This window comes from Mobula birostris, chromosome 12 (genome assembly GCF_030028105.1).
Source record: "Mobula birostris isolate sMobBir1 chromosome 12, sMobBir1.hap1, whole genome shotgun sequence".
Classification (NCBI taxonomy): Eukaryota; Metazoa; Chordata; class Chondrichthyes; order Myliobatiformes; family Myliobatidae; genus Mobula; species Mobula birostris.
Window position 1 is genome coordinate 37,008,027 of NC_092381.1, and position 21,147 is coordinate 37,029,173.

Sequence of the window (21,147 nt, forward strand, 5' to 3'; positions counted from 1 at the left end):
GCTAACTTAAACAAAAATATGGAATTAAAGACAAACATTAACTTTATCCAACTTTGGCAAAGACATATGTAATTTCTTTTAAGTATAGAGTTCTAAGAAACGGCGAGAGTGCAATGTGTGCAGTTGCCACAGATCTCCAAGTGTAACTTCCCAGCCTTGGGCACATGAATTGTGAGTGTGGGGGGTTATCTGTGGTGGTGGGGTTTGAGATGTTAGCAGATGGAAGTCACACTGCAGTTGGCAACCTACCCAAATACTGATTGTGGCAACTTTTCCAAGTTAAATAGAAATATTGATAATGAAATTCCTTTTGTAGAATGCAAACTTAAAGCAGGCCTGTGCTTTATTAATGCAGTATGCTTTGAACCATGGGGAGAGAGTGGGTTCAGGGTGGTTGTAGGTCACATGATTATACTGATTGCATGAGAATTGCTCAGACTACTGTAGGTCATGTGCTAGCATTTTAAACTGATAAATTGAACTATATGTCATCTCTATATGTCACTGTAGTCAGGTCACTCGTCTGAGTGTTACCGGTACCATGTAACCCAGTGCTACCTGTCGCATGGTTGGGTGGTCGGCGACTAAACTGGCTCCCCCACCAGGCTTGCCCGGTGAGGAGAGTGGCTAGACACCCTGCAGGATGAAGAACAAGACCTGTCAAAGGGCGGATGAACCCTCTCGTAGGGTCAACGGCCATCTAGCAAACACGTGCCGTGAAGCGCGGAAAGGGCATCCCTTGCATCGAAGCTTGGTCTGGCCATTCACTGCAACAGAACTTCCACCAGCTGTCTTGGACCTCATCATGCTGCTGGATCCGGGAGGGGATGTCGAGAGGGTGGGTCTGGACCTGTGCAACCCCCTACTCACCTAAAATCCATTCACGCACACGCTGTTCCTTTCTGAGGAGAGGGGTCAACCCCACTAACTGACTGAAAGGAACCATCATCATCCTATGGGATGGATAGCCAGAGAGAAAGAGAGATGTCACTATATGTCATCTATATGTCACCATTTTAAATAACATGTTACACTTCAAAAATGAATCAACCAAATTGCAGTGCTGACCATTACACCAAGTCCTAAATCTTCAAAGAGGATGTTAAACATAGAATATAGAAGAGTACAGCACAGAAACAGGCCATTCGGCCCACAATGTTGTGCCAAACCAACTAAAAAGCAAATCAAAAACATGCAGACACTAATCTCTCCTACCAACACCATTTCCATATCCAACCATCCTCCTTATATCCATGTACCTATCCAAATGTCTCTTAAAAGCCTCTGATTTATTTGCCCCGACCACCATACCCACAGTGTATTCCAGGCACCCACAATTTCTTTGAGTAAAAACCTTACCCCTCACCTTCACTGCATGTCCTCTGGTATGAGACATTTTAACCCTGGGAAACAGATACTCTCTGTCCACTTTATCTATGTCTCTCTATGTTGCTGCTAATTGGCCTATAACTGCACAGTGTTAATGTAAAAATGTAAATAAACTAAAAAATCTTTGTATAGTTCTTTTGTAAATAATCTTCACTATTTTAGTTTATTTTCATAATAACAATTTTTTGCTAATTGTGTGAGAATTTTGATACATTAATACTAGAGTGTTTACTGTAGTGGCAACTTGCATTTCTAAATTACCTATATTGCTGAACAATGTATCTATTGTGGGAGAGCTTCGCTGTTCTGATAATCTAGGTGTGAAAATGGCAGCCAGGTTAGGAAAACAGTGTTTCCTATCCAAACTCCATTTTACACTCTCATCTGCCTATGTTCTTCCCCTCACAGACAGGCAGGTTAGTAATTAGAGCTTTCATCTTTAATAGGCTCCCTGATGAAGAGGTCTTAAAAGGGTGAGAGTGTCACAGTCACTCTTCAAATGTGCAATAGACAGTTAATGCCTGTGTTAATTGGGAAATGACTCCATACAAACTTGGTGCTTTGGCTATGTTAAAGAAGGATCAAAAGTTTGTTATCATCACAGGGCCTCATCAAACGACACTGTCTCCTTTAATGTGTGGCTTTTCAGAACGTTATTTTTCTTGCTTTGTTGTGTTTGGCTTGGTGGATTACATTCTGGAATTTGAGGACACTTAAAGGCTATGGACTTTAAATCACATTGCTGATTTGGAAATGGAAAAGATTTTACTCTGTTTCTGTTTCCAGTTGGTTACTGTTTTTGATCAGAAATGCAACACGTGCATCCATTATTTCCAGCACTTCCAACAAAATTAAGATGGGCTTTACACAGATCATTATCACACTAAAGGCTTCAATAAGGTAGTCTGTATTTCATTGGGCTTGATATGGCTCATACTCATTTCTGTTTCGACTAAAAGTTGGAAGTTAATTTCAGAAACATTTCTACAAATTTATTTGATACAGCTTTTCATTTCCTTCAGTGCCGTATAGGCTCCCCAAATGAAGGGGTGAACCAGACCTGCTCTAGCCTAGAGTTAGTGTCTAACTATCTGCTAAAACTTACTCAACCTTTGTCTTTGAGATTGCCTCTCCATCCAATTCCACGCTCCACACACCCCCCACACCCCACTGATTCTTCAATGGAGAGAAATCAGTGGCTGAAGTCGAATGGCTCCCCTGTGAAGAAATTGCAAAGCAATATTTGGACACTTGCCACTGGTTCAGAAGCAAGCTGGCCTTTTGAAAAGTGACATTACTTGTCCAAGTTTAAAGCTTTTCTTTCCCCTGTCTTTAATGCAGTGACAGAGTACTGAATTTATGAGCATTTGAGTTGCTTTGACAGACAATGCAGAGCCTAGCAAAATCCTAGCATTAGCAAATATTCAAGGATATTAGTGTAGAAAACCACCCATTCATCTTGTTAATATACTCTTGCTGCGAGGCATTGGACAAAATGTAATAACATTTTGGTTTTAGGCCTTAAAGGGGAAACTTATGATGAATTTAAAGTTTTATTCTCTTCTGTGTAACATCACAAACTGCAAAAGTGAGCTTCAGTATCAACTCCTGCATTAGAGCAGCAATTGAGTTGCAATTTGATGTCTCTGCAAGTTTGCTCTTTATGGGGGAAAATATAAAAGTATAAATCTGCTAATGCTGCAATTTGTGCAGGAAGACCTACTCAAAAGGGAGTAGGCAGTAGAGATAAGGCTGCATTAACTCTCTGACCTATTCTTCCTTCAAGTACAACACACTACGGGGTGAGCTGGATTGATGAGCTCTCGTTAGAAATGTCCCTCCAATTACACCTTCAAAAATCTGCTTCAAAAAAAGTAAAGTGACTTTTTTTTCCCTAGAATAACTGAATGCTGCTTTATAAATGGAAGGTTTTGTTTAGGCTTTGACATAGATGTTCTTTGAGTAGGCCTTGCCACCCCCTAGTAGCACAAGTATCAATCAAAAGAACCAAGCAGACAGAGGTGTTTGACTACCCACAGCAAGGGGAGGGAACTCAGCATCTGTCAGGATATTAAAAATAATGCTTTATAATGCTCCCTGTTTGTGGTCTCGCTGTATGATGCTGGTTTACCTCACATTGGACGTCTGCCAGCCTTTCAATTTGGAACGTGTTGTCGACTAAAGCATGTAGGAAATGGAGCCGTACTGTGGGGAAGTGGGAACTGGGTTAGTTATCGGGGAATGAAAGTGAGAGGCATGCACCATACAAGCCAGGAAATGTATTATGTACTCCAGGCCAAGAGAGGCTGCACTGTCTCAGTGTAAATTTTTATGAGTGAAATGACAGCCCATTACTGTAATCAAGGCTGGGACTGTTCTTGTTTTAAAGGCACACTGTGCTTAATTTTTGATCATCCATTTAATATCTTGGGTTTGAAAACCTGGTACACAGAACAGTAAAGGGCATCACCTCATGTCTGGCAAAGATCATGCACTGTGGGAGGTTACTGGTCCAAGTCTACAAATCTAGGACAAGACAAATACTTCTTTCCTTCTTCTGGAAATTGGATTTGAATATTCTAAACACAAGAGTTACTGCAGATGCTGGAAATCCAGAATAATACATACAAAATTTTGGATGAATTCAGCAGGTCAGGTAGTATCTACGGAAACGAATAAAGAATCGATGTTTCGGGCCAAAACCCTTCGTCTATCTTTTTTCTGTCTTTCTTTTTCCATCTCATTTGACTTTCTCTGATTGATCCAGAGGAAAGGGAGAACCAACTGAGCTGGAAGTGAACTATAGTGTAAACAACTGTATGGTAGTTATTAATACTGTATGTGTTGATCATGATTGTTGGCGTGTGGCCAAGTGGTTAAGGCGTCAGTCTAGTGATCTGAAGGTCGCTAGTTCGACCCTCAGCTGAGGCAGCGTGTTGTGTCCTTGAGCAAGGCACTTAACCACACCTTACTCTGCGACAACGTCGGTGCCAAGCTGTATCGGCCCTAGTGCCCTTCCCTTGGGCAACATCGGTGTCGCGGAGAGGGGAGACTTGCAGCATGGGCAACTGCCGGTCTTCCATACAACCTTGCCCAGGCCTGCGACCTGGAAACCTTCCAAGGCGCAAATCCATGGTCTCACCAGACTAAAGGATGCCTATTATTATGATCATTATTATTATGCATATTTTAAGAGTGTCTGAAGGGAAGAACAATACTTTAAAATATTCAAACTTAAGATAGCGAATGAAATATTTTATCTTTGAGGGTAAATTAAATGAAAGAGAAATATAATGAAATGCTTTTAGTGAATGATTTGAATAATGAACCACTTGGACGTAAGGGATTTAACTCCTCCACCCTGAGTCAGCTGGAGATGTCCAGAGGTCATTTCAGACTGGAAATCCGCAAGTGCTGCTGCTAGCTGTGGGCCGGGCTACAAGACTGTGAGCACAAGCAACCGTTGTGTAAAATCAGCTTGTCGAGACTTTAAATGGCACTGGTATCATTTAAAACTTGCATGATTTAAAGAAGAGGGATTTTAGACTCAAAAAGACAAAAATAATTAACATTATGGATTGAATTTTTTTTCCCACTTTGAGTGTCTGAATTTAACTTATCAACTCTTGAGATAAATGCAGGATAAAATTCTTCAAACAGCTTTCCACAAAATGTGCCTTAATTCCAAATTGAGTAGAAGTTTTCAAGTTACGCAGTATTCCATTTCCCATTGGCATGACCTCTGTGAGAGATTGTCCCTTTGGTAACAATTTAGTCCGTTGAATCTTGCCTATTGGGAATTAATTCAAGATTGCCTTATCATTCAAATCATTTGGCTTAAGATTCTTACAGAGGGGACTTCCATTAGCTCAAACTGAATTAAATCACAGCTCCAAAAGCACAGAGTACTTTTTAATAATGAGTACACCGTGCTGATCGTAGCAAATACCACAAGCCGGAATTGGTGGTTGTTGACAGAACTGATTGATCAGACCTCTTGCTGAACAAGTTCCTAAGGTGTATTGTCACAGTAATTATGTGTTAGATGCCCTGTTTAACAATGCACTTTAAATGTTCTTTCCATGTTTCTCTGCAGTGGGAAGCCGGGTGAGTCAAGAGTTAACATACACACGGGAGAAACTGGGCGAGGAGACGATTTTCACCACACAGATGCTGATTCAAACCTCGAAGAATGAAGCGGAGAATATCCTTACTCAGGAGGCATTGCTCCAACACCTGGAAGCTGCCCTGGCAGCCAGCAAAGTACAAGTCTCGCTCTATGGAAAGTAAGAATGCTAATACTATCACTTATTGACCTAAGGTTTGGGTTTTAGACAATCAGAGGAAACAGACTCTCAGCTGGCCTGGTTTAACTGCAGTAGCTCATTTTAAAGTATTGCCAAAGCATTCATCTTCCTATCTGGATAGTACAAGTACCCAGATCAGCACGTGGAGATCCCATTATGCCCAAGGCTTTTGAGTATGTGGTCGTAAAATTTGGGACCCTTCCTGCTGCAGCAATATCAAGGTAACATCATCCTTTCTGTAAGCTTCATTGAGCTGAAATAGACCCTGTCTGAATCCACCTTGTCTGCTATTAAAGCCAGCAGTGTTAATCTTGTAAACAAAGCTCCCCCATCCATTCCAGCCCTTCTGTGCTTAAGCTTCTCCCACCCCTCCTCCAAATCTGTCATTTATAGGGACAATCAAACTTATATCGCCCATTAACTGCTACCATTGATGATGAAGGTAGCATGTAATCATTTTGAGATCCACAGATAGGAAGTGGCCTGGCCTGAGTTTTTATTGCTTCATCTGACTGATTCATAGCAAGAAGTGATATTCCTCCCTCTCAGTCTCTCTGTTTTGCTTCAGATCATTATCTAATAACAAATGGCAGCTTGTCTAGCTTCCTAGATTTTAGTTTGGGGGGGCGGCGAAGGCTAGTGGGCAAATATTATCTACAAAACATTTAAATGAAGTTCTTCATGATCAGGCATGCAGAGCGGTAAATAAATGTGTATGTGTATGCACTCGGTAATTAGCATTGCTGCCTCTGTCAGTGTACTGTTTAACCAGGTCATTGGCCTTTAACCTTTCTTTCAGGTCCTGGGATTTAAACAAAATCTGTTACAAATCTGGAGTGCCTATTATTGAGAATGGAATGATCGAACGAGTGAGTACAGCAAAAGTTATATTTTACTATCTTGGGAGTGATTCTTTACTCTCTGAAACTTTCTGTTTTTAATTTGTCTGGTAATCGTTGAATTGGCATCACATCCAACGAACCATTGAATTTCAGTTTCATGGCTTTCTCAGCTCCAGTTCAAAAATGTGCACAGTGCTTTTGTTGTGTGCTAAATCTCTGAATGGGTTAAAGCTGAGATAAAAAATCCTTTCACCCTGATTGATTTCATCAGTGTTATTTTAAAGTGATGAGGAAACAATGGAGTGTTAGCCCAAGTAAAAAGAAGCACCCCAGCATCCAAACTGTTAGAGCAATATTTACATAGTGATTAAAGTAGAATTAATCATTGAAGGCTGGAATTATCAATGTGAGTCAATGATAAAAGATTTACCAACCAGTCCCTGCATTTACTATCTAAACATTGGTTAGTAACTTACCTTTCATACAGTCTCACTCATTTTTCCCCTTCTCATCTGTAATGCTGTTGTCTCTCTGCTGAGTACATTATCCAAAACACCAGGATTCATAAATCAATCTTGTCATTATTAAAATGGGCCATCATCACCGGGGGAATTACCAAGGAATTCGATTTTTCCATCTTCTAGATTTCCTCACGTACCTGTGCTTCCAGTTGAGGTCGCCAGGTAATGCAATGGGTCAGGACTGAAAGCTGTGGGTTTACAATCACTATTCTAAATCAAGGGTGCTGAGGTCAATATAGCAGTCATCCAAACATGCTGATTGGGCAATTTAGGCAAGATCAGCTGCTCTCTAGACCTGTTCTCTGAAACATTCTGGAAGACATTTACTGCCTTAACAATATTAGCAATGTAAATAAATCTCTAAATTTAACCGAAGTACCTTGTTAACAGACCTGTCCTTCATGTTCCCACCTTAGACCAGTAATCTCCTGAAGGGCCAAAGAGTTAATTTAATCTGATGATGGGAGCAATGCACACTTTTAAAAAAATATAATGCTCCCATGTGGAGATCCTGGCATGATATGACACTATGGTATTGTGTTCAATGGAACTCGCATGTTGCTGTCAGGATTTCAAAGCCAGCCAGTATGATCAAGATGCAGAGGCAGGAGGCTGATGACAGGCTGTCCTGATTTATAGCTGGCTAATGGTTTTGGAGTTCAGTGTGGTTTCTGCCAACCTAACCATTATAAGCTCTGGCTGGAAGAAGATGCTTGGCACACACCTTCATTAGTTATTTCCTCAGTTTTCTGTTCTCCCTCCTGACTAATACCCCCTCCCCCCCAATCAGACACGCAAAGCAAGTTATAAATCAATGGAGCCCGGACTGTGACGGTAAATGCAAAACATTAAACTATACAAGTTAAATGATTAATTGAGAAGCAAAATTTATTGTGGCCTGCTACATTTAGATTTGATGCTCAGCCATAGAGTTTCTACTAAACTCAAAACTCACTGTTAAATAGAGATGGCTCATTTCTGTCATTACTTACCTGCTCCCTGTTTGTTTTCCTTCTCTGATTTGTAGATTAAACTAGAGGGTGAAATTCAGCATGCATAAAAATCAAATGCTTAATGGAAGTGGAAACCATTTGTTTTTGCCACCTGGATCTTTTTATTCTAGGGAATGCCCCTGATTTAAGAGTAACATATGGACCAGGAATTGACTAGTTAAGGGAAGAAATTTTCCGTCAGTGATTTTACCTCTTTGCAGTTGTACTTTTTATTTGCCAATTCTCTTGTTGTGATGCAAGGGAATGTAATGGCCTTATTTATATTTTTCTGGTTGACTGCCTGAGATCCACACCATCGTAAGAGCCATCATTCTGGTTGCCAACATGGGTGGACTCGGGCAAGTTACGAGTGGGAGCTTGCAGACCTGAGTGGAAACCAGTGTGTGGGGAAGACGAGGTGAGCAGAGGCTGCAAGGCATCTTCGGTACCTGCTCCTTTCCAGCCTGACAGAGAAAGGTGGAAAACTCAATTATTAACTCTTTTGCTCCTCTGAATATAAATAACTCTGCCAACAAAAACAAACTCCCCTGATAGGTAAATATGCTGCTGGGTGCATTATCAAGCCTCTCTAATCAAGAAGGGCACTAACTCTGTCTCTGGCTAATTTGGATTGAGCTGATGTTAGAGTGTTGGTGATGATGCTTCAATTCACTTTAACATATCTGGACTAAGATGTGGAATGCCAGCCTGTAGTGCTCTTGATACCCCCTTACTGAGTGTCACGTTCTTGTTAACATCGGTGAGGACACAATCAGGTTCTGCTTTGAAGGATCTTATGACGGAATTGCCTGTTGAAAGGACTGCACATGAACGATGATAATTTTGGACGAGGGATGGAAAGATGATCATAAACACAAGAGGTTTAGCAGATGCTGGAAATCCAGAGTAACACACACACACACACACACACACACACACAATGCTGGAGAAATTCAGCAGGTCAGGCAGCGTCTATAAACAGTCAATGTTTCGGGCTGAGGCCCTTTCTTCATGGAAAGATTATCATTGTCCTAGGAATGTGTTCCTTCAGATGAGTCACTCTGTTCTAAATTGGGCTGGTCAGGGCGCCTCTTCCCTTCAGCCTCACCATTCATCTGCTAAGGTTTGCATTGGTACCCTGGTACTTTTTCAGCTGCAACATTGCAACTTAGTGAAAAATTTGATAAAGTGATAGTGCCACAAAAGGCCTGGGTAACAGTGCATACGTACATGCACTGGCATAGTGGACTTGGTAATATCTTTATTGCACCCACATTCCCTTCACCAAAAATATCCAACTCAGTAGTGGGTTTCAGTTAAAGAAAATCAGCAGAAAATAAAATTAGTGAATCATTTGTTTCCAATTTTCTTCTTTAGCCTTGTTTAGGATAAAATGTAACCACATTTGTTCCCTTGCTTTGCCTCCACCACCTAGATGATTGAGAAGCTATTTCCCTGTGTTATTCTAACTCCCTTGGACTGCTTCTGGGATGGTGCCAAGCTTCAAGGAGGTTCTGCCTACCTACCGTAAGTACGGCTGTGTTAATTATTATGTTTCTGGGGTTTTAGGGATCTGTCCTCTAAAAATGACACACTGGACATTTCTCCCAAGTTTTTGGTCTGAATTGAAGTGGTGAGGGGCTGAACAATAGCTTGCATTCTTCCTCTGCGAAGTGGTTACTTGTCAGGCAGAGCAGAGAGACCCTTGGGAATTCTTTGTCAACAGACGGTAACTGAAGTTATTCTCATGCTAATCTGAACCTTATTGCTGCAAGTTGCCCAACAAATAAAATGTACACATTATTCATTCTATTTAAAAATGCCCCTGAGAAGAAAAAAAACCCTCTTTCGATTAAAATCAGCTCACTTGACAGCATTCCATCCTTGAAAGATTTTCCACAGCTTTTTTTGTGTTTACTCTGTCAGTGCTAAACTGACACTGACTCTTATTCTTTCTAATTTTTAAAAAAAATTTAAATTACCATGTATGTGTGACGTTTTCAGTGTTTAGCGTCTTTTAAGCTGGTTCTCTCACTCACTCCGATCCACAGAATTTTGCCAATTTCATCTCTTCCAACAACCTCACCCCACCCCCTTCCCAGCCTTCAGTGCCCAGTAAACCCTATTTGTGCTGTCAGCTTCCACTTCAGTTCAGTCAGTTTGAAATATGTGAGTGAGAGAGAAGGGAGAGTGGGAGAGAAAGAGAGAGAGAGAGAGAGAGGAGAGTGGGAGAGGGAGAGAGGAGAAGGAGAGTGGGGGAGAGAGAGAGAGAGAGAGAGAGAGAGAGAGAGAGACAGAGACAGAGAAGGAAAACAAAGGCTGGCAATCTATTCTCAAACATACAAAAACAAAAGGGCTTGAGCAGGCTCAGTCAAGCAAGAAATAGGAGATAAAGGAGCCTCTCTTTGGTTGCAGTAGAAGGGGTTGCTGGTATGTGGGAATCAGAAAGAGCCTGCTTCATGCGATCCCCTGCTCATGAATTATTGGAGTGTCATTCTGACAGAATTGGACTTTTTCTCCTCGTCTTCTATTCGAGATGTTCCGTGCACTCGCATTTCAACTGGAAGAGTTGGGGGAGGTCGGGATTGTGAGAGTCAAAATCATTGGTAGGCTTTATTTATGATAAATCTATTGAAGGAGACGTAAAAAAGAACTGAAGAAAATAAGGCAGTGCCAATAATTACAGAACATTTCAATTGCTACATTGCATGGAACTCGGCTTTCAGTTTAGCTAGTACTTTTAAACTCAAGAGATATCATTAAATGACAGCAGAGTCCTTTGATTAACAAGTATCTGATAAAACGCTTTAATAGAACTTTTCTTACGGACATATGGCTGACACCGATAAGTTGGATTATTAATGACCAATAGCATATTACTGCCATGTGTTATAGATTCTTTGCAGTCTTGCACATCTTGTGGAAAAAAGACATTAAATTCAGTCCCCTGTGTCTCTATAACCTCGCAGAATCACAGACTTATCCTGTTGTCCTATTTTGTCCCTGATCTTTAAATCTGTGCTGGTGATGTCAAAGGTGTTGCTGCTCTTGTGCAGACGTCATAGCACATTAAGGAGTTGAAATCTGCCACCAGTCTGCATCTGTTGACAGCCACTTGCAGCCACAATAAAACACTCCTTTCAAGTGTGTAGCTTACTATATACTATTAAATGAAAACAGATGATTAAAAACATTTTCAAGATTGTTCCCTGACTTCAATTACTTGACGATAGTTTGAAAGCTTTTCAGCATTTATGTACTTAATAGTCACTTCATGGTGTCCATTATTTGATAATATATCAAAGTAACATTTGTACAGTACTGAGTAAAGTCTTAGGCACACATATATAGCTAGGGTGCCTAAGTCTTTTGCACAGTATTGTACTTGTCAAGGTGGAGCAGAGAGCGAGCTTGTTAGTCTGGAGGAGCACAGGATGTTGGGAGTAGCGAGGGTGGAGCGCAGCGGGAGGGTGTGAGACAGGTGGCAGAGAAGGAGTGCCAGGGATGTGTGGTGCGGACACACCCAGCCCTGAGACACCAGGCAAGGTCATTTGATTCCAAACAATTGGTTTATTAATCATTACAGAATGTCTCTCTGGTGCTTCCCACTCCCCTCTCCTTGAGCCTTATCCTGACTATGATTCTCCTCATCCTGCCCCCTTCCCACTGTCAGTCCACAATAGAGACCCATATCAGAATCAAGTTTATCATCACTCACATGTTATGAAATTTTGAATTTTTTGTAGCAGCAGTACAGTGCAGTGCAATACATTAAATTACTACAGTACTGTGCAAATGTCTTAGGCATGCTGCCTATACTGTGTTATCTTCTTGAGTCACATGAGCAAAAAGTTAGAAGTTATAAAGATAAATTGAACCACACATTTTCATTCCTCTAACCCCACCAGCAAACTTCCCCTCCCAAATTTCCTATACTCTGTCGCCCACGTCTAGTACAGTAGCTGAAGGAGACCTGACAGTTCTGAAGGAGTTTATTAGGTCTTGTCGAGGTGGTAAGAGGCAGGCTGGGGAGGAGGGAGTCGGGTCTATGTCGGAACCTCTTCCATCCCGCTTTCTTGAGTCCAGTTTTCTGCTTGGCTCCCAAATGGTGATGAGCTGGCAGCAGCGGGTATTGAAATGCACTGAAATGAGAAGAAAAGGGAGAGAAAAAAAAGACACTCTTTGTGGTGACGGGAGAAAACCGTACAAAAGGATATTTTACAGATGAAGAGATTAATGATTTAATGTGGCTGAGAAGAGAGCTGTTACACGGAGAGTGGGAGGTGGAATGAGCACAATGGGGGGGGGGGGGGGAGAGACACAATCTAGAGCGGCAGCCAGTGTTGGAGATCGCAGGGCTCTGTTTGTGAGGCGTAATCTGATTATTTAGAGGAAAGACCTTTAATGAAAAATTAATTTGATCGGGCCTGACACATAGCCTGGATAAGTGCAGGTGGAGAGTGCTAGCTGAAGAAAATGGGTTTATTAAAACATCACCTAATTGCAGCAGAGTTTGAGGTCTTAAACGGAAGGACACTAATCCCATCTTTAAAGAAACTCTAATGTGGGAACACAATTCTATTAGTTTGCTACATCAGGTATCAAAATCCTTTGTACAATAATTTATTTTTCAGCAAATTGTTATGCCTGTCTTCTGCTGGGTGATTCTGTGTAGTGTGAAATATTAGTACACACAAATACAATTACTTCACCTGCTACTGAAACAAGCATTAGACAAGTTAATTGGTGCATTAATATTACTGGTGTATAATTTTTTATAGTGAGTTATGGCTCCATTAATTTGTGTATCATTGTGATTCATTTTCAGTTTAGCTGTGCTTCTCTTCAGTTTTTGATTAGTTTATTTTGTCATCGTATTCCAGATATTCTTTAGCTTTATTTGCTCTAAAATAAAACTCGCTGGTAGAGAACAAATTTAGTTAGGGCTCCTTCTTAAAGCATCATCAAAGGGTCTGCTTCCCTCCCTTGTAGATGGCTTTGTATGACAATTCACAGCTTACCTCGATGACTATCCCAACAATGTCAACAGATATGGAGCGAGTCTATTCCTTGCCTTCATTACAGGAGTTCAAAATGGCCCAGAACAGGCCAAAGACCAGTAATATCAAGACATTTTAGAGTTCCCCAGTAATTGTCATGTCTCACTGCACAAAGTTAAGAAATGTGAGTGGGCACCGCGGCCTGGTCAGGCTTTCCCTCACTTTGTTCCTGCATAATGGGATAATACATGGTCTTTTACTCTGCATCTGGCAACGATAGAAGCTTAAAGGAGAAGGTACCTCCATGGATAAATATAGTCAATTGGAAGTTCTTGCTGGCAGACTGCCCCATTCTGTTTTGTAATTTTTTTTTGAAAACAGAGGACAAACTGACATTAAGGAAACACTTTTTTTAAAGAATATTCATATTCATGGCCTCCTCATTTTTTTTGGCCATTTCATATTTAGCTTTGGTGAAATTGCATGAAATATTGGACTGTTTCAACGACTTGTAATTAGAATCTTTAGAACGTGACTGGAGGCTGTCTCCTTTCAGGGTAAACAGTTCCCTTTGACAGAAGTTACCTGCAGAATTACTTTCTCCCCTAAGAACATCCCTAGAAGAGTTTTGCAATGGAAGCACACAGTGATCAGAAGAATTTGGTGACATGGGGAGGAAAAGTCTTCTGTTTATCATTTGTAGCCAAGTTATACATGCATTCTTCATACATGTGTTTTTGATTTCACTACAAGTAGTGGACAGAGGAAGTCATGCACAGTAACTTAAACAGATATTATCACTTTCATAAAGAGGGAGTCTTGTCATCAGTAGCCCCACTGCAATGTGAACAGTAAGCAAGATTTATGATTGTCAATAGTATTTCTTTCTGCAATGTCTATTTTTGTTGGGGATTTTTTTGGGCAGTAGTATTTTTTAATTGAAACTGTAACTGGAATATCATTAACAGTTTCTGCTAAATTTGACAGTAGGGGTGTTACGAATTAACTCCCACAGTTGAAATGACAACAGATAAAATAAAATACAGAGGTTCACCAGGTTAGTGATAATTCCTTTGTCATACATCATCTTGCTTTGCAACTGCTCCAACATACCCAGCACTCACTGATATACATTACATATAAAGCAATACATAAAATTAAAATACGATACAGCATGAAAAGATATTTAAGAGGTTCTGACTGGGATGCAAGTAACAAAGGTGCTTGATATTGAAACTCCTTCTGTAAGTGGCATCTGCCTCATGAAATTGAAAAAGTTTCAAAAGCAACTTTAGTTGTTCAAAGAATCTTTGAAGAAACTTGGCAAAGTTCTTATAACATCTGGCAACATATTCTGAAACCAGCAATAAAGTTTGCATGAGAGTGGGATCCTCATTATAGAATATTTATGCCTTAGTTGAAAAGAAATTTATAAAATATATTTATATGCTACCTTTTATGTCCTTACAAGATATCCAAAAGCATTTAACAGCCAACAGAGTACTTTTGAAATGTACTGACTTTTATAATTAAGGGACATTTCAGCAACCTTCTGTAATCAACAGTTCAAACATGTAGAAATGCAGTTTACTTGGGTCATTAGAGCTCTGTGTTCCATCAACTCTCTCTTGCTAAGGTTGGTTGAAGAGCATCATGTTTATATTTAACAGCTGGGTATAAATGACATTTTGGTTGTCTCTAGTACAAAACTGCCCTTGCCAACTCAAAGATTCAGCACTTTTCTACTAGTCAAGTGGAGTGAAATGGGGTTAGAGAGGCAGGTTACAGGCAAGACATACGTAAGATTGAAAGAATGCGGAGAAAATTTACAAGGATGTTGCTGGGAGTTGAGGATCTGAGTTATAGGGAAAGGTTGGATGAGTTAGGACCTTATTCCCTAGACTGTAGAAGATTGATGGGAGAATTGATAGAGGTATTCAAAATTATGAGGGGTATAGATAGGGTAAATGCAAGCAGGATTTTTCCACTGAGGTTTGGTGACACTACAATTAGAGGTCATGGGTTAAGGGTGAACCCATGGGGAGCGGGGGAACTTCTTCACTCAGTGGGTGGTGAGAGCATGCAACAAGTTGCCATTGAAAGTGGTGGATGCGGGTTTGATTTCAACATTTAAAAGATATTTAGATAGGTATGAATGGGAGGGGTACGGACTATGGTCCAGGTACAGGCCAATGGGACAAGGCAGGTTAATGGTTTGGTGTGTCTGGATGAGACAAAGGGCCTGTTTCTGTGCTGTAGTATTCTATGACTCTAGCTGGTCATTAAAGAGAGTAGTTGTGTTTTTTACCCGTGGAGAACCTAGTTTTATAACAATGAATATTGCTAAACTTTTGCAATACTAATAGTGATATATTTGCAATGAGTAATTATTAACTATTATCTGACCTCCAGTGCAGTACTCCATCTACTGTTTTTGATAAGAACCATCTAAGTTGACTGTAAATACCAGTCCAGACTGGATTTTCAATTTACACCCTGTTGGTAGAAGATGCAACAACAACTAGCCCATGACCCACTCTGTCAAAGTCCAGTGAAAAAGAGTTCAAGCCACATCATAATACAGTTAATGCACAGCTCGTTAGGCTGGTTTACAGGCTATTGGTTACAGACAAACCCAGAACAGCATTTCATTGGTATCAGCTGGAGATATGAAAACAAAAATCTTGCCAGCAAAAAATTAATATACATTTCCTTCAGCAGAGGAAAGCCGGATATTCAGTGGATGAACCTGGACCCAGTGCAGCTCCTGGATGAACTGGGGCAGTTTACATCTTTGGAAGGATTCAGGGAGATGCTAGACAAGGCACAAGTAGGACATGCCTACATGGACAGGCTATGCTTACAACCAGATGACTCTGAGTGCCCCATGACCGCCCAAAACAAAAGATCACTGGAGGTAAGCCCTTTGTCAATGTGTCTCATTAACTGCTGAAACGCTCAGCTGGTCAGAACTCATCTGTAGGAAAAGAACCTGAGACAACATTTCAGCTGGAAGATCATTAATCAGAACTCTGTTCCGCTTTCCACAGATGCTGGCTGACCTGAGTTTATCCATCATTGTCCATTTTAATTTCAGATTTCCACCACCTGCTATTTTCTGCAACTTTCTTTTGAGTTCCCCATTGATTGGTAGTTTATTTCTGATATTTTAACCTTTAGGTAAATTTTGGGCCTCAGCAATTTGAGCACTTGTCCTTTTGCTCAGAGTAATATGGGAATTTTCATGCGAGCTTCAACACCCAATCTTTAAATGTAAAAGAGCTCTGTTTGCCCAATTGTTTTCTGCCAACACAGTTGAGGAATATTTTCATTCTTGGGCATGCCAGTGTTCATCAGACAATTTCCTTGTTTATTAGGGCAGCTATATTTTTGGACCAGATGAACTTTTGCTCGAAAGTTACTTCTAGGTCATTGAGTTTGAATCTACACATGACTGAGATCAATCTTTTTCAATGATAAGCCTCATTTCTGAAGGGTATGGTTGCTGAAACAAACTACCCAAGTTTTAACAGTTCTATGTAAAGTTGGTTCCTTCCGTCTGGTTCGTCCAGTACATGAAATGCTTTTTTGGACATACAGGTCCACTCAAACCTATACAAAATAACTTGATAGTAAAGGTTCTAATAACTTGATCAGTATTTTTCTGAGAACCATTGATGCTCCTTTTCTCAAGGAACTGCACTGAAGTATGGAACCTGCATTTGGGCAAATTTAAAGGTCACTGTGATGCTATTAAATAAAATAATTTAAGATTTTATATTGTTACAGGCTCCTAATATTTCCACTGAGTTAACTGGTGGTTGCCATGGATTCTCAAAGAGGTTTATGCATTGGCAAGAAGAGTTGATTTTGGGTGGTGTGAAGAAAAATTCCCAGAACATATTGCTGAGGTAAGAGAAGAAGAAAAAGAAAAGTTAAAGGTATGGGGTTGGGGGGAGAGTATAAGTTATGCTTCCTGAAGTCTCGAACAAAATTGAATACATTCCAATGTTTAGGTCAAAGTTTCTTTCTTTTTTTCTCTCTTAAGAGGCTAATGTAATGGGATGTAACTAAGCAGAATAAACAAAATTATGTAGATGGAGCTGGGAGGAAAAGGGGGAAGGATAGATACAGAGGTTGTTAGGTGATAGATGGAAATAGAAGGGATCATGGGTCGATGGAACCAGGTTGAGGACGGTGATAAGTCTAGATATGAAAGTGGGAGGAGTGGAGACACTTAAATAAGGGAAAGAGACCTGAAGTGGACTTTTAGGAATGGGAAAGATCACAGGGAGTGGGTTTTCTGAAATTGGAAAATTCAGTGTTAATACCATTAAGTTATCGGCTGCCCAAGTGGAATATGAGGTGTCATTCTTCTTGTATGCGTGTGACCTCAGCATGGCTTTGGAAAAGGCCGAGGACAGGTCAGTGTAGGATTAGAAAGGTGAGAGGAAGTGATGTACTACTGGAAGCTCACGATGGCCATTGTGGACAGAGTGCAGTTGCTTTGCAAAATCATTGCGTCATCTACATTTGGTTTCACCAGTGTAGAGGAGGCCACATTATGAACACCAAATGCAGTAGAGCAGGTTGGAGGAGGTGCATATGAATCTCTGCCTCACCTGAAAAGGATGTTTAGGTACCTGGATGGTAGTAAGAAGAGAAAAGGTGTAGGAACAAGTGTGGTAGCCCCTAAGATGACAAGGATTTCGGATCTGGAAGTCCAGGAATCTTCACTCCACTACTGGTTCTTATGCAGAGAGCAGAAACCCTAAGGTGTAAAGCTGTGTGAATGAATCATTTCAATGGTTGGGTCAGGACCCTGATACAGTTGCATCCACTCATGTTTCTCTGAGATCTCCCAAGGTTTCTGGGCTGAAGGAAAGGAGATTTTTATAAAAATACTATCAGCTCCAATAGAAACCTTTCTCATTTTAGCATCTCCATTGCGAGCAAGAAAGTTTATTAATCTTCATTGGGTTTAAGGAAGGTTATTTATTTTCTCTGTCATTGGCAGGTGTTGTAGATACTCTCTGGTACTGAGAATGAGTGCTGAATTTTACCCTTTGCGATTAAGAAAGCTTTTATCATCTCTGCAATTAATTTGGATAAACAATGGATCCCATAACTATATCCATATTAATTCAACTGATTCACATTCTAATATTTGTCTAGTCTCCACTGAAATAATAATACAAAATATTGCAGTGTTGAATACAAAATAATGGTATTTAACAGGTCAGGTAATATTTCTGAAGGAACACTGGCTGCTTCAGGTCATTGACTGTTTTTTTCTTCAGTTCATTATCTGGATCCTGAAAATAGAAACAGAAAGTGCTGGAAATTTTCAGGCAGCATCTGTAGACGGAGAGAGATGGCAAAGTCTTGGGTTCGTGAACTGATGATTTTAAAACCAGTCACCTAAAAATGTTCCTGTACTTCATCAAAAAGGCTGCCTGCCTTGCCAAGTATTTGCAGTAAACTCCACTATTAGTTCACCTATGTGCTCAGCAGTTTAACTTGTTTAGCTTCACACAAGAAATATTCCAGAAGGTGGCAAGGATGTTAATATAATATTTTAATAAAACACACTGCAGTTAAAGTAAAATATAGCAACAGTGATATTTTTAGTTTAAGTACTTCACCTTTAAGGTAATGCAAATTCTAATCATCCATAATATTGCTTAGTTTCCGTTATTGATTAAATGAAGCATCGTGTTTTATTTAATAGAGAAGAGGGAAAGGAACAGGTGGCTTTAGTTGTGTGGTAACATCGAATGCGTCAGTGGTCGTCATTTACTGGTTGCAGCTGCTGTTACAATCATGAGAGCTTCCTACTTTCCCGGACTAATTAAGTCCTTTTCAGGGTTACTGCTTTGCACCTTCCTGCGAAGGCAGTGGCGAAAGCTGGCAGCTGATCTCCCTGTCTGTCTCCACGTCATTCCTGGGGAGCATGTGTGTGGCTCTGGAAAGACAGGAACCAAAAGAGAGGAGAAAATAACACAGATCACTTCAAATTGTAAAAAAGAAACAGTCTAAGTCATGTAAGAATGAATGGAATGTTACACAATCCCAGTATTTTTGTGTCTTTTTTTTCTCTCTGTTTGAAATCAATGTAAAATGAGTGGGATTACAACAGAGTTGGTGCTGTGCCCAGAACATGACCTGGGAAATCTCCATGGATGTGGTGCAGTCCCTTTAAACAGACCATGAAAGACCTGGAAACACTACTTTGTGATATGATTTATTATATCCTGGTTGCGCTGTCTGAGCTCTGATTGTCAGGGTGCCAACCAGAAGGCTGCCCAGTAGCTGAAAACACAGATTTGAATTTGCACCTGTGACTAAACTTGTGTGAAATCTCCCTGATGAAGGGCCATAAAATTATGGTATTGTTAAGGTGTTGGGAGGAGTTTTAACTGGTCAGATAAACCCTAGCGCTAAAGGCAATGATAGGTCACCTGACCCAGCTCTAAAGTTTCAGGCTGAGAACTCGAGATTCTGACTGAATGACATGTGGACCAGTGAAAACAGACACTAGTAGAAAACTTCTCAAGAAGAAGAAATTACAGTGAGTCAGATCTCAGCCCGAAGAAAATATTATTTAACTATTTCTAGAGCAAATAACACAAGCTACTCTAAATATTTTTCTAATCCTATGCAGGTCAGTGTTGATACAAGTCTGTAGAACATAGCACAGGAATGAGCCCTTCAGCTCACAGTGTCCATACAGAACACAATGCCACATTAAACTAAATCTCTTCTACCCACCTGTAAATTGTGTAAAGGAGTTTAGTATTACGTGTACTGAAGTGCAGTGAAAACTTTGTTTTGCATGCCATCCATAGAGATCATTTCTTCACATAAAGATAGGATAAGGGAAAAGCAAAAAAACAGAATGCAGAATTGTGTACCGTTACAGAGAAAGTGTTGTTCATGCAGATAAAAAAAATACAAGGCACCTTTTATCACGTGGTCAATATCCTTCCAATCCCTGCATATTCATGTGTCTATCGAAAAGCCTCTTAAACACCATTACTGCATCTACTTCCACCCCTACCCTGGCAACCACAGGCTCCAACCACACTGTATGTTTAAAAAACAGCAAGAAGAAAATCTTGCCCTACACATCTCCTTTAATCTTTCCCCCTCTCACCTTTAGTGTATGTCCTCTGATATTCACCATGTCTGCCCTGGGAAAAAGAATCTGACAGCTTACCCTATCTCTGCCTCCCATGATATTATAAACATCCATCAGGTATCTCCTCAGCTCTTGATGCTCCTGAGAAAAAAAAAGACAAGGTTGTCCAACTTCTCTTTATAGGTCATATTCTTGAATCCAGGCAACATCCTGGTAGATCCCTTCTGTACCGTTTCTAAAGCATCCACAATTTTCTGCACGCAATACTCCAAGTGCAGCCCAACCAAAGTTTTGTACAGTGACACCATACCTATGCTGATACTCAATGCCCCCAGCAATAAAGATAAACATGCCATATCCCTTCATTAGTCTCTTCTCTTTCATTGTTTTTCCTTGCTAATTTTTCTTACACACCTTTTTCCTCTGTACTGGAACAAGATTTGGGACACTGACACCCTTCGTTAGCTCCTCCCAGTGGCCATTATTCACATGTTAACACTGGAATTAAACATAACCAGTCACCTATACAACTACAGAGCTAGTGTAACAGGAACTGGCAGTGTTTACTCTTCCAAGAGTGTCCATCTTCCTCACCATATCATCAATGAGGACCTACACCATCCAGGGTAGAGTTAGAGAAATGGTTATTGATTATATCAAGTCTCTGGGCCTTTTGCAGTGCTTTGTGTGTATCTTTCGCAAACACCATTTAATTTCAGATTAATTGAAAATTTCCTATCTCGTGGTCATTGACTTTGATGTAAATTCTTCCAAACAACCCTCCAAAGCACAGGCACAAAAGGCTGAATGTCTTTCTTCACAGTCATAGGTTCTTGACGGTCGATGATCAGACAAGCAACAAATTTTATACTACTACTACTCAATGAATAGTTCAACTGTGAAAGGCATCGGAGCTAAGCCCGATTTTCTAAAAAAGAAAATGCCAGAATCGCTC

General features: G+C 40.4%; 1 protein-coding gene across 1 annotated transcript in view; it reads left to right on the plus strand.

The window, feature by feature from the left end:
- ptch2 (patched 2) overlaps window positions 1–21,147 on the plus strand; it is a 111,629-nt gene that overhangs the window by 39,473 nt on the left and 51,009 nt on the right. The window contains exons 3-7 of the mRNA XM_072273632.1: window positions 5,486–5,675; window positions 6,496–6,565; window positions 9,487–9,578; window positions 15,773–15,968; window positions 16,841–16,962. Of these exons, the coding sequence (XP_072129733.1) occupies window positions 5,486–5,675; window positions 6,496–6,565; window positions 9,487–9,578; window positions 15,773–15,968; window positions 16,841–16,962 (670 nt within the window). The remainder of the gene's footprint in view (window positions 1–5,485; window positions 5,676–6,495; window positions 6,566–9,486; window positions 9,579–15,772; window positions 15,969–16,840; window positions 16,963–21,147) is intronic.